The sequence below is a fragment of the Dermochelys coriacea genome, chromosome 7 (assembly GCF_009764565.3).
Source record: "Dermochelys coriacea isolate rDerCor1 chromosome 7, rDerCor1.pri.v4, whole genome shotgun sequence".
In the NCBI taxonomy this organism is placed as follows: Eukaryota; Metazoa; Chordata; order Testudines; family Dermochelyidae; genus Dermochelys; species Dermochelys coriacea.
The window spans coordinates 78145867-78158948 of record NC_050074.1 but is presented as its reverse complement, the minus strand read 5'-3'; the positions used below and the strand labels follow the sequence as shown (position 1 = coordinate 78158948).

Below are 13082 nucleotides of genomic sequence, written 5' to 3'. Positions count from 1 at the left end.
AAATTCATGCTTGATAGAAAACTATTGATACAATTCGCAACTTCCAAAGTTTTCTTAGAAGCTATGAAGAGTTTGGGATAAAAAGCAGGGTGAAAAGCAAAATAAAACAACAAAGCTAGTATGACAAAGAAAAACTGCTGTTTGGTAAGTTTTTTGGGTCAAACAAAGAACTAGCTGTAGTTTACAGAATGACATAACACTTAATTAATTTTTCCCTGAGGATGTTTTCACACTCAGTGTAAACCAAAACCTTCTATTAATTACAACTTGTATTAAAGACAACCATAAGCATTTTTATATAGATGTTATAATAGGCTCCTATTTTTCTATCTAGGAGACTGGCTGCTGTTTCTTACAGAACACTGTTGAAATGCCTACACTTTATGAAGTTATCTAAATACTTTAAGAAAACCAAACAGTATGTGTGTGGAATGCTAGACTCTCTTGCATATTGAATTACTTTACAGTATCCTTAGGGTAGAAAGTCTTTATAGCTGTTAAAGAGAAACCTTTTAAGGGCCTTATTTTGACCTGGCTTGTTTCCATAACACAATGATGAGTTGTTGTTTTTTAATTTTTATTTTACGTAAGAGTTGCCATACTGGGTCAGACCATAGTCCATCTTGCCCAGTATCCTCTCTCTGGCAGTGGCCCATAGCCTTTTTGACCACTGTTGCACACTGAGTGGGAGTTTTCGGAAAACTTTCCATGGGGACTCCAAGATCTCTTTCTTCGGTTGGTAATAGTTAATTTAGAACCCACCATTGTATATGCATACTGGGGCAATGGTGGGAGAGCAATGTATATTGAAAAATCTGTAGAATGGGGCTCCCCTATTTAGCTTTTGCAATCTTCTGTTGTCACCTAGATTTTTTCTTGTGCACAAGGATATATATATTTAGCAGGTGCTGCAAATCTCAGATATAATAGTGCCAGGTACAGTTTAAAAAAACAGATAAACTAACATACTGTTTCTCAAAGTATGGGATACACCTTCCCTGGTGGGTCAAGAAGAACTACACAAAGGGGTACAAACAGACCTCTCCAGTGTTTCATTTCTTAAAAAAAGTTAAGTCACTAACTGTTATGGTTGGGCAGAAAACTTTCCAAATATGAAGCAACCGTAGCTGATACCTGAGTCTGCAGAAAGTCTGAAACAAGGACTCTGAGGTATTAATTGCCCCATTCATTTCAATGGGTGCTAATTCAGATACTAATGAATACTTGCAGTGTCAACATTGTTAACTATTTCACTGCTCATCAAAGCATGTAAGAAAGAAGTATTATATTACAAATATCAACTGCAGCATTTTCCAAGTTGTATGTGTGAACTCTCTGTGTTGAGCAGGGGCAGGCAAACTTTTTGGCCTGAGGGCCACATCGGGTTTCCAAAATTATATGGAGGGCCGGTTAGGGAAGGCTGTGCCTCCCCAAACAGCCAGGCATGGCCCAGCCCTCACCCCCATCCAACTCCCCCCTCCCCCCGCTTCTCGCCTCCTGACAGGCCCCCCGGGACTCCTGCCCCATCCAACCCTGCTGGCCCCTGATGGCCCTCCGACCTCTGCCCCATCCAAACACCCCTTCTCCCTGACCGCCTCCGGAACCCTTGCCTCTGACTGCCCCCCACTGCCCCATCCAACCCCCCCTCTCCTTCCTGACTGCCCCCCTGGAATCCCTGCCCCCATTCAACCCCCTGTTCCTTGCCCTCTGACCTCCACGACCCCTATTCACACCTCCGCCCTCGACCACACCCCAAACTCCCCTGCCCTCTATCCAACCCCTTGCTCCCTGCCCCCTTATTGCGCTTCCTGGAGCACCGGTAGCTGGCGGCACTACAGCCACGCCGCCCAGAGCACCAGGACAGGCAGCTGTGCTGCCGGCTGGAGCCAGCCATGCCACCGCGCAGCACAGAGCTGTGCTGCCCGGCAAGAGCTCGCTGCCCCACTGCCCAGAGCATTGCGCCGGTGGTGCAGTGAGCTGAGGCTGCGGGGGAGCGGGGCAGCAGGGGCGGGGTTGGGGGCTAGCCTCCCAAGTCAGGAGCTCAGGGGCCGGGCAGGAGGGTCCCGTGGGCCGTAGTTTGCCCACCTTTGGTGTAGAGACTGCTATGGGGAAAACGTAAGGGCTGGCAGTCAGAACAAGGCCCTTACATTTTATTGGTATTTTTTTTATTTACTTTTTTATTACCTTTTGTTTTGAGCTTTTAAATATGTCACAAATTGTTTTTCTTGTAACTCTTATGAAAAATCCCTAATGCAACATCATGAGCATTATAGAAACAGAGCCTCTTGTTTACCCAGGACAATGGACACTGTCAATTGTGCATTTTGTGCGAAAGCAAAAGAAACCCCAAACCCTATGTGTGAAAACCACATCTGCGTTATTACTAATATCCTATAACACACTGTGAAAAAGAATATTGCTTTGCAGAAAAGTAGCCATTTCCGATCGTTTCGTGTACCAATGATAAAAGATACAGATCCTGAAGGTGTGAGAAGTGCAAAGTTGTGTAGGTTGGGGAGGAAAGGCTCAGTCTGAACCAGATAATGTTAATAACATACTCAGACTGAGCTTCTTTCTGTTATCACCCAAAGTAACTGCATTAAAGAAAAAAAGTAATGACCAAAATAACAATTCGTAAGCTTTGTACAGTTCAAGTCATCTACATAGTAACAACCCCACAATGGGAAAACATTAATGCTTTTTATATTGGTAATCATCATCTGTAACATGAGCAATTAAGAACAGTACTAATGGACTATGGCCAAGAGCCTGGTACTAATATTAAAAACTGACAGAGATGAATAGGTTTGGAAGCAAAGCTAGGCTGACAAAGGCATTTTTATGAAGTGCTTGGCCTATTTGATTTAAACCAATCAGAGGCAGGTTCAGACCAGTCAGGCCTACAGTGACAATAATACATTCATTGGCATTATATGATTCCTGCAAGGCTTTAAATAAAAACATCCATTGATGCTATTCAGCAACCTGCACTTTCATTATGACACTCATTAATAAACCAAAAGTAGCCTAACTAATACACAAATAACACGTACAGAAACACTGGCAACCTTGCCTTGTTTTAAAATGAAAACATTTACTGGAAACATGAAGCATGTTACATGAAAAATGAATCACTTGATAATGCATACTAAATCGTTCTTCCTCTTCCAGAAAAACAAAGCGGAGAGACTCAGTGTTAAAAACAAGCTATCTTAGTCACAGTGATTACTATGTGCAATGCTGAGGTAACAGGATTAGAGGTCTGTTCATTCCAAGCTGTTGGCTACACACACAATGTCAAAGTTTTGTGAGCTGGCATCCAGGCACCCTAATCCAGACTACATTCTGCAGCTGTCACCCCTCATATTGCTGACTTCAGATGAGGTGATATCGTCCCGAATGCCATTGGGTTTCAGGTGATGTCTTGGCCCTCTGCCTATGCATTGTTAGTTTTAAGCACCTACTGAAAGACAACTCTCCTCATCACAGTGATCAGAAGATTCAGCTCATCCCTCTAGAACAGTGGTTGAGCATCTGCAGGCACGGCCCCCCACACCTCCCAGTGGCTGCGGTTCGCCATTCCTGGCCAATGAGATCTCTGGGAAGCGGCGCCCAGCATGTCCCGGCAGCCCGCAGCGCCCATTGGTCAGGAACAGCGAACCATGGCCACTGGGAGCTGTGGGGGGCCGTGCCTGCGGATGCTCAACGTCAGCAAAATGTCTCGCAGCCCGCGATCAGATTACCCTTATGGGCCGCATGCAGCCCATGGGCTGCACGTTGCTCACTACTGCTCTAGAACCAGTTCAGAACTTTCTGAAGCTCCACCCAGCAGGAGGGAAGACTTCCTGAGAACACCTGGGAGCAGGCCTCCAGCCTGGGTAGACAAACTCATGTTAGCTTTGTTGTAGCTAGAGTGCTCAAAATAACAGGGTAATGTCATACACACTTTGGATTAGCCACTTAAGTCCAAGCCCATCCCACCCCCTATTCCCAAGCTTAGGTTGTAAGCCAGCTCTGCCGCCCAAGTCACAACATCCACACAGCTGTATTTAGTGCAATAGCTTGACAAGCGCTAGGGCAAGTGTGTCCCCACGGATTGGGAGACATGCTCCCAGCTGCAGTGCAGAAATAACCCTCCTCAGCATCAAGAAAGCGGGGCAATACCAGATCAATGGGGGGCAAGTACTATTTCACTCTGAGGCTTATTAATGCTGTCACTCAAAGGTCATTCAAACCCAAGCATTTTCAATATTGTAAAGCCAGTGTATAAACTACTACTAACTTTTTCATCTTAGGAAAAACTAGCTAAGGCAACATGACTGACAGTGATTTCCAGTTTTAAAGAAGAACTGCAAGGCTAAGCCAAACAACAGTGGTATCAGAGAAGTCAGGGAATCATGCAGTCTGTCTCCAGTAAACAGGGAAAGGGCAGCAGACTTCAGAAAGGGAAAGTAAATTGTAAAGCAGTTCATTTTTCTGCTGAATGTCCCACACAACCTGAATAGTGGGGTCATTCAGTGCCTACTTCCAGGCTTAACTCAATTTCCAGTTATCTTTACAGTTCACTTTTAATTTAAAAAGCGTACATGTGTCCTGAATCAGAAATTCTGATCTATTTCTGTAGTGCAGCACTAGTTTTAGATTAAATGTCATCAGAGCATTTTGGCTATAAATGAGCATTACATTTTCAGCTGCTGTAGTCAGAATTACCAATTGAAACAAACCAAGGCAACTTTATTTGTCTTTTTCAGCATGAATACTCTTTTCCTGTGGTGGAAAAAGTAGCTAATACTCTAAATCCAGAGATTAGCCCGGGCCTTCTCTTTTCGGATCAAGATTTGGTAAAGGATAGAATTTGAGTTTCATGCTTGCGGCTAAATGAAGATTAGACTTCAGATTTAATCGTGCCAAATCTGAAAGATTTCAACATCAAATGCCATCTTTTGATGGCATGCACATGAATTAGAAAACAGGTCTTTTCTGGTTTCAGGTCTAACCCAGAACCACAACTATAAGAAAGAATTTGAATTCGGGCATTCAAATCCAAGTCACCTTAAATATGAAGGAGTTTGGACCGTAGGAGTTCCACCTAAGGCCTATCTCAATGATAAACCAAAAAAAAAAGTCTTTTCTTCAAATAACTCATTGAGATGTCTGCGGGGGAAGTGTATTTGTCCTCTGGTAGCCTAGTGAACGCTTGCAAATCCAAGGACTGTCAAAAATCTAGTTCACATTGCTTATTAGTGCACTGGGTTGGAGGTACATAAGGACAGATTCAAACTCACATATTTTGCAGCATAGCCTCATTGAAGTGCTCAAGATGGCACGTGAAAAGCATCTCTATATATCAAGAGCAGAATATATGGTTTTATATGCAAAATAATAAACCACTAACATGATGGGGAAGGAAAGAAAGGGGTATGCCTGGCCCCACATTTGTGTCTGGCTCATTCATCTCTCCATTACTACAATGGAGTCTCTCTTAGCAAGTCTCTCCTTTCCACTTTTACAATTTCATTCTAAAGCCCATTAGGCCTCTATGTCTTCTGGGCCCAACCCAACTGTAATGTTTAAATCTCATGTGCTTCTCGGGATTCCCTGTCAAATAAACAATAGGCTATAAAATACATCTGGTGAGGGGAGTCCCAGCCTGCTGGATTTGAACAGATCAGCTGGCCCAGGCACAACAGAAAGACAAGGAGCCTGTTGAGGGTGCAGTGATGGAGAGGCAGAGTCTAATGTCAGTTCTGATTAGCACATAATCTGATCAGTCAACTATGCATACAAAACATTTGTTCATTCCCCTTTCATGTTAGTGGTTTATTATTTTACACATACAACCCTAGAGTATATTCTTCTCTTGATGCATAGAGATTTACTCATGTGACTTCTTGGGCACTCAGATGAGGTTACAATACAAAGTGTGTCAATTGGAATTTGCCCCTGTGCACTGATAGCCAAGCAAAACATCTTACTCTGTTGATCCTGTCTGTTTGGGTCGGACTCCAGAAAGTTTCTAACTCTAACTTTTGTGATGGCTGTGAAGTAGCTTCTTCATAATGGACCAAAGGGGCTTATGTTGGGGGTACTGATGTTGGAATTTAAGATTAGCAATTCCCCCCCATCAGCTATGTTATTGTATCCAACAGTATGTCCAATATCCAGTGCTCTACAGTAAGGTGCAGAACTCATGCTGCATATTGCTTAATTGTACAATGCTTTGTATGGGCAAAAACAAATGCTTTCCTCCTGGCCTCCACAGGCAGCCACTTCATAACCTGGAATATGAGGTCAGATTTCCCTTATTTGAACTTGAATACACACACACACACACACACACTTGATTAATAGTAACTGTATAAAAAAGAATGCCTTTCAAAAAATTCCAACAGTATTTTATTTAATGTGTGTTGGCTTCCTCAGCCCTGGAAGTTATCATCTACATTGGAAGAACAAGAAATCTGCAATTCTAACCAGCAACACTGGCTACAGAAAAAAACAGAGTGTTAGCAGCAGCTTCTATGCAAGAAGGAGAGAAGAAAGTACTGAGGAATAGAAATGCAGTGCTTTGCATGACCTACAATATTAACAGCATCCAACAATGCGGGACACACCATTATTTTGGATCTTAATAACTCACCTAATTTGTATTCCTGAAAATTTTTGAATACAAATGGTAGACTCAATTAGTTGTCATTTAGTATTTTCTCTTTAATGTGTTTTGTTCAATTTTGCAGCTTCTCTACTAGAAATGCTATGGTAAAATGTAGGTATGAAGCAAAAAGCAATCAGATGTGTGTGTTGTTTGTTTTGCCATTGGAGACACACACACTCTGGTTTAAATTAGAGTGGATTATAGAACTATATTGTTGGAAGAATATTTACTATGCCTTTAAGAGAGCTGTCTCTCTCTCTCTAATTCTTTACAGAATGCTTTGAAGGCTCTCCAAATTAATTTTTTCTTTATTAAACAAGCATTTCATATTAGTTATCTTACCTTTCATAATGTCTGCGAGTACATGTAGCAGCACTTGTGCTTCCAGGGTTACCACCTAATTCATCATAAATATGTTTCCATTGTCGACGGGCTGTTATCTGTAAAAATGGCAACGGAAAATTTAATCTTGCATCTTTACAGATTCTACAGCATTTGAGTTCACAGCAACAAATGCATGTGTGGTACTTTCAGAACAGCATGAAATACAAATACCATAAAAGCCCTCGCAGAATGTATAGTGTTCCTATGCTTTTTTGGTAAGATTACATTATATTAATCTGTTTTCTTTTTTCTAAAATGGAGTTTTACCACTAGTTCATTGTCAAATCACTAGCAATTCAGTCTTGCAATAAAGAATCTCAATCAATATAGGGTCATTACCATCAGAACTTATGCAGACAAATCCCGTGGTACATTATGAAAATGAACCTAGAACTAACCACAAATAATGAGTATGTAGTCATTTTAACTGAATTAGAGAAAATAAATCTGTTGCAAAATCCAAATCCACCACAGACTCCCTAAATCCACAAAAGCATAGGCTGTAACTCTATATGTTACAAGCTGTTTATTTTTATCCATTTATGTCAGTAAAATATATAGATCAAATGGTAATGAAATCTTAACTTACTCCAGTATTAATATTTGAGCTATGTATTTTATTGGACTAAGTCGAAGAAAATAAACATCTTGTAACATATTGAGTTGCATTCCATGGTTTTGTTTTTTGTACAAAAATTAGGATTCTGCAGAATAACAGATGGAAGACCTGGCAAAAGAATTGTTTCTGAATACCACCTCGTTATTTTATATATTCTGCTATATTTAAACCAGGAAGAAAAACAGGAATAGGACAAACATAATAGATCACTCTCTTCTGCATGCAGCTCATAAAGAGGACCAGTGGGAAATTGTGGGGAAAAGATTGAGACAATTGTGGGAGAATTTTGTCATTTGCTTTGGAATGCTGTGGAGCTTAATATATTCAGACCCAGAGGCTTCTTCAAAGTTACCCACAGAGCTGTCAATAGAGTTCACTTAGGAGCTAAAGGCAGCAATCAGAAGAAAACAAATATCATAACTTGCAATCTGGGGCCTATAATTTTAATCTAAAGAAGAAGAGATTAGTATGGTAGTTAAATATTACAGGCAAAATGTTGCCTTCTTCTGCTTTGCATAAAAGGAAATCTTTCCTTTGCAGAAAATATGCTCTGACAACAAAAGGATAGCCGGAGATATGTTATTTGGTAATGTTATAATTTCTGTGCAGGTTTCTGACGTTTATCATTTGTCTAGTTCTCATTAGAAATAACCGTCACCTACTTCTAGCTGCAGATAAAATTAAAATGCTACGATACTTTATTCATCAGTAGCTTGAGCTTGTCACAGAAACTTCTGTGAAAGTATTTATTTAATGCATATACTGGGGAAAATTCAATATTTAGCTGCAATCTTCATCCATCCTTTTTGTTTTACATAGAGAAATTACTGCATTCACTCTTTTCATTTCCTTCTTTCTTAACCCACACAAAGCCTGCAAGCAAGAGGGGGATAAGATGTGATATATCGCAAGTAAGGGATAAATTTTGATTAAATGGATGATTTAAATAGGAGTCATACCCTCCACTGAGGTCACAGTTTGGTCCCAAGTGTATTTCATTCAGTTTCTTACGTCACCTCACCACCGTAGTATCTATTTATCACTACTGTCTATTATCACCATGGGGTTAAACTCACAGCTCAAAAAAGCTGAAGTCACAAGTTTAACCCCATAGTGATGCGAGCATGTGAGCATGAATGGATTCTTCTTCCTCAATTAACTGTTTGTTAAGGGCTTGCTCTTACTTACAGTGAACTCAACAGGAGTTTTGCCACTGGCTTCCAAAAGAGCAGGATCTGACTCGATGGGGCAAATGCTTGGCTCTGATAATGCTGTTTTGCACCACTTGAGCAGCACAAAACCACCTTAAATCCAGCCAAGCTGCTAGCTCTGGATTTTTCTGCTATAGAATCATCTCTGGATAGTGTTGCTGGCCCTTTCTAGTTCCCATAGCATAGGAGTGTGCTGTGGACGAGTTGGAGGAAGGTGATCCCTGGGTACTACAGTGGCACGATGGGTGTTGTTGCAGGTGGCTGTAAATTAGAGCAGCCCATAGGCCTCCAGCAGTCCCAGGGATTAGTGGAATGCAAAGGTGTATAAAACCACCATTGACCCCATCTTGTGTCCTGAGCCAAGCACAGCTGAGCTGAATCAAAGGATTGGGGTGTGTGTGTGTGTGTGTGGGGTGCAATGCTTATTTGGCTGAGAATATTTATACTATTTATAAGTTATAAGTTAAAGCAGAAGGTAAGAGTGAGCTTACAAAAAGTTACAGCTTCCATTTTCAAAAGTGCCTAAGTGACTTAGAAGCCTAAGTTCCATTTTCAAAAGTGATTTGAGCACTTAGGAGCATAAGTCTCATCTGAAAGCAATGGTAATTAAGCCCCTAAATCACTTTATCACCTTTGAAAGTTTAACTCTAAAATTGAAATATAACAATTTCTTTAAAGTAGTAGAATATGCTTTATAGATTTCTGTTTCATCTATACTAATACAAATATTATTTACAAAATATGGTCATTAAATTATTTATTTCTACTACAAATTCAACGTGCTGTAAGGGTCAGTATGCCACTGAAATCAATGGGGTTGTGCCTTCTTATGTCAGGGCTAAATTTAACATGCTGATGTAGTGCACACAGCATGGCACTGAGTACCTCTTGTGCTTGAAAGTCCAGTTTTTATGATTAATACATTTCAAAAAGGCCCAAAAATGTGATTATAATTTCCTTACCCAACCTGAACAAAATACTAGATTGTGAAAACTTTACCAAACAGAAGCTATAGCTACTGTCATTCAGGGTATGCTCATTCAAATTTAACATTAATATTGTCCAGGTCAACATCAAAGCTTCCTTTGGTCCTTCTCCTTTAATTGAAGTCACTCGCATCTGCCTTCAGTTATGGACATCCAGTGTAACATGGGAAAGGCGCTGTTTGGTAATGGTTTTTCCACTGTCATTATCCAGCTGCAGTATATACTACACAATGATTAGTCAAGCTAGGTCAATACAAATAGTGTCCTGACTTGGAAAAAATGCTAAATGTATTCTTGAGTAAGGGCATATCTACATTAGGGCATTCAACACTGGAATGCGTTACCTAGGGAGGTGGTAGAATCTCCTTCCTTAGAGGTTTTTAAGGTCAGGCTTGACAAAGCCCTAGCTGGGATGATTTAACTGGGACTTGGTCCTGCTTTGAGCAGGGGGTTGGACTAGATGACCTTCTGGGGTCCCTTCCAACCCTGATATTCTATGATTCTATGATTCTATGATTAGTTAAAGCATATGAAACTCATGTGGATGCTCTCATTCTGAAGGGAAGTGGCAACAGCGTTTGAAGGGGATTTGCTAAAGCTAATTCAGTCTACTGGATGAGAGTGTCCACATGGGGGTTTGATGGGCTTTAACTCGAGCATTAAATTCACACTTTTTGTTAATTTGGTTTAACTTTCCTGAGTGCCATTTGTACAGACCTGCTCTAATACTGAATACTTCAAAGGCTGAAACTACCCTGCTGTGTGAAATTTCTTGTTTGTCCGTTGTCTATGCTTCTGTCAGTGCTCTTGATAAACTTTGCTCCTAAGGCCAGAATGCTTGGAATACCCAAATCCCCACCACATTTCAAGGAAGTTGCATCACATGTCACCCTCACTTCACCTGCAGTGGCTTTTCTCACCAGTACTGTATTTAGTTCCAAAGTGCTTTTCAGAACTCTCCAGACATTTGCTCCATTCTGCCATTCCATTTACAACAATGTGGCTCCATTCATTATAATGTGCCTTTACGTAGTTACGTTAAAAAATAATTTTCAAAACACTTTCTGTGTTCTCTTTTTGAATGCTTGAGTTTCTTACATAAATGGCCTGATATATGCATGCAAGGTTGTGCATGTGCAAAGATGTAAGCGTGTCCTGAAAGGTGCTGAGCACTGTTGCGTGTGGCTGTATACTTTCCATGCTGAGCACTTACAGGACTGAACACACAGAGGGCTACTTTTCAGGCACTTCAGACCTAATCTCTGTGGTAATCGTAGAAAACATTTTAGGGTTTAAATCCTAGGGCGGTAAAGAAAATGAACTCTCTGCAGTTTCCTACCTGCAATACCTACTGTTAGTAACCTAACACAAAGGCAGTACGTTTGGCATACATTGGCTATAAAACATACTAAAATAATAGGAGTACTTGTGGCACCTTAGAAACTAACAAATTTATTTGAGCATAAGCTTTTGTGGGCTAATAATAATAATGTTAGTTCTTGTGCTCCATTCCAGGACCTCTAGCTTTTCAAAACTCCATGACATAATTCTTGGCCAACAGAATTTAAAATTAAATAAGAGATGGGTCTACGCAGATGCATGAAGTCAGATTCAGATATCATAAAAACAAAGGCAAGCAATGATCAGTTACACATTACTATGTCAGCCATAGCTGACAAAATTAAAAGCAATAACATTATATATAAAAGGAGAGGACTGCTTATAGAAAAGCTTTTAACTGATGCTTTGGCTTTAAAACATTTTAAAAGTCTTTTGCACAATAATCCCCATCACCAGCTCTCACAAAGTTTAGCATTTGTTTATTTCATGCTGCATACCTAACAAAGATTTAATGGCCATGATGCTGACCCCATGTTTGTATGGCACCTTTCCTCCAAGCAGTATCTCAAAGCTCTTTAGACATTGATTTTGCACAAAACATGTACATATATGTATGTCTTTGAATCCCACTGCTGAATAGGCATCTTTGGGATGAAAAGTGGCAATGGTTTAATAGCACGTAGCAACTACGCGACAGTTAGGGCACAGAGTAAAGAAGAGTATCACAACTAATTCAGGATAGAATAATTAATTATGTACATTGGATTTTAGCCAGAATATTGGTGATTGATGCCTTAGGATCTTGGGTAAAATTGTCAGAAGCTCCCAGGCTACTTAGGCTAAGTCCCATTTGAAAAAGCAATTTAGGTGCCTACAGCCTATCTGTATGTCAGTACGTCCAGCCCCACGGTGTCTCCTTTAAATATGCTGATGTATTGCTCTAATGCTGACTCGGAGGGAAAGGTGTCACTTCCTGATTCACCAAAAATAGCTCCTTCAACACTTGAAAACACCCCCCCCCCCGCTGCTGGTTATTGCTTATCTTAAGTGATCACTCTCCTTACAGTGTGTATGATAAACCGATTGTTTCATGTTCTCTGTGTGTATATCAATCTCCCCTCTGTATTTTCCACCAAATGCATCCGATGAAGTGAGCTGTAGCTCACGAAAGCTTATGCTCTAATAAATTTGTTAGTCTCTAAGGTGCCACAAGTACTCCTTTTCTTTTTGCGAATACAGACTAACACGGCTGCTACTCTGAAATGAATCATTTTATCTTTCTCTCAGGGGTGTTGTGAGGCTTTAGTTCATTTATGTTTGTAAAGTGCTTTAAGGTCCTAAGGTGGGAAGCACTATGCAAAGTACTTTATTACAGTAAAAGCATTGTTATTCGGCATGTTGCGGGAATGGGGGGTTGCTGGTTAGTCAAAAATTCTGATTAACTAAGAGTTATACTTACCAATCAAGGGAGGGAGTTTGGGTGCGAGAAGGGGCTCAGGGCTGGGGTGCAGGAGGGGGTGAGGGGCACATGCTCTGGGAGGGAGTTTGGGTCGGGGAGGGGGCTTGCGGCAGGGGGTTGAGGTGCAAGAGGGGTTTTGGGGTGCTAGATCCAGGTGGCACTCACCTCAGGCAGCTCCTCGCAAGCAGCGACAAGTCCCTCAGCTCCTAGGTGGAGTCGCAGGTAGGCAGCTGTGCGCACTACCTCTGCCCGCAGGCTCCACCCCCTCAGCTCCCATTGGCTGGACGGAGCCAGCGCTCGGGGCGGGAGCAGCGCATGGAACCACCTTGGCCATTCCCCCGCCTAGCAACAGCAGGGACATGTCGCCACTTCCGGGGAGCCAGGTAGGAAGTCTGCCGGCCGCGCTCCAACCGGGTTTTTAATGAAA

General features: G+C 41.3%; 1 protein-coding gene across 5 annotated transcripts in view; it reads right to left on the bottom strand.

Moving 5' to 3' along the window:
• Positions 1-13082, bottom strand: part of ARID5B (AT-rich interaction domain 5B) — a 147202-nt gene that overhangs the window by 17539 nt on the left and 116581 nt on the right. For all 5 annotated transcript variants that reach the window (XM_038411188.2, XM_038411191.2, XM_043518770.1 and 2 more), the window contains one exon: positions 6998-7095. In XM_038411188.2, the coding sequence (XP_038267116.1) occupies positions 6998-7095 (98 nt within the window). The remainder of the gene's footprint in view (positions 1-6997; positions 7096-13082) is intronic.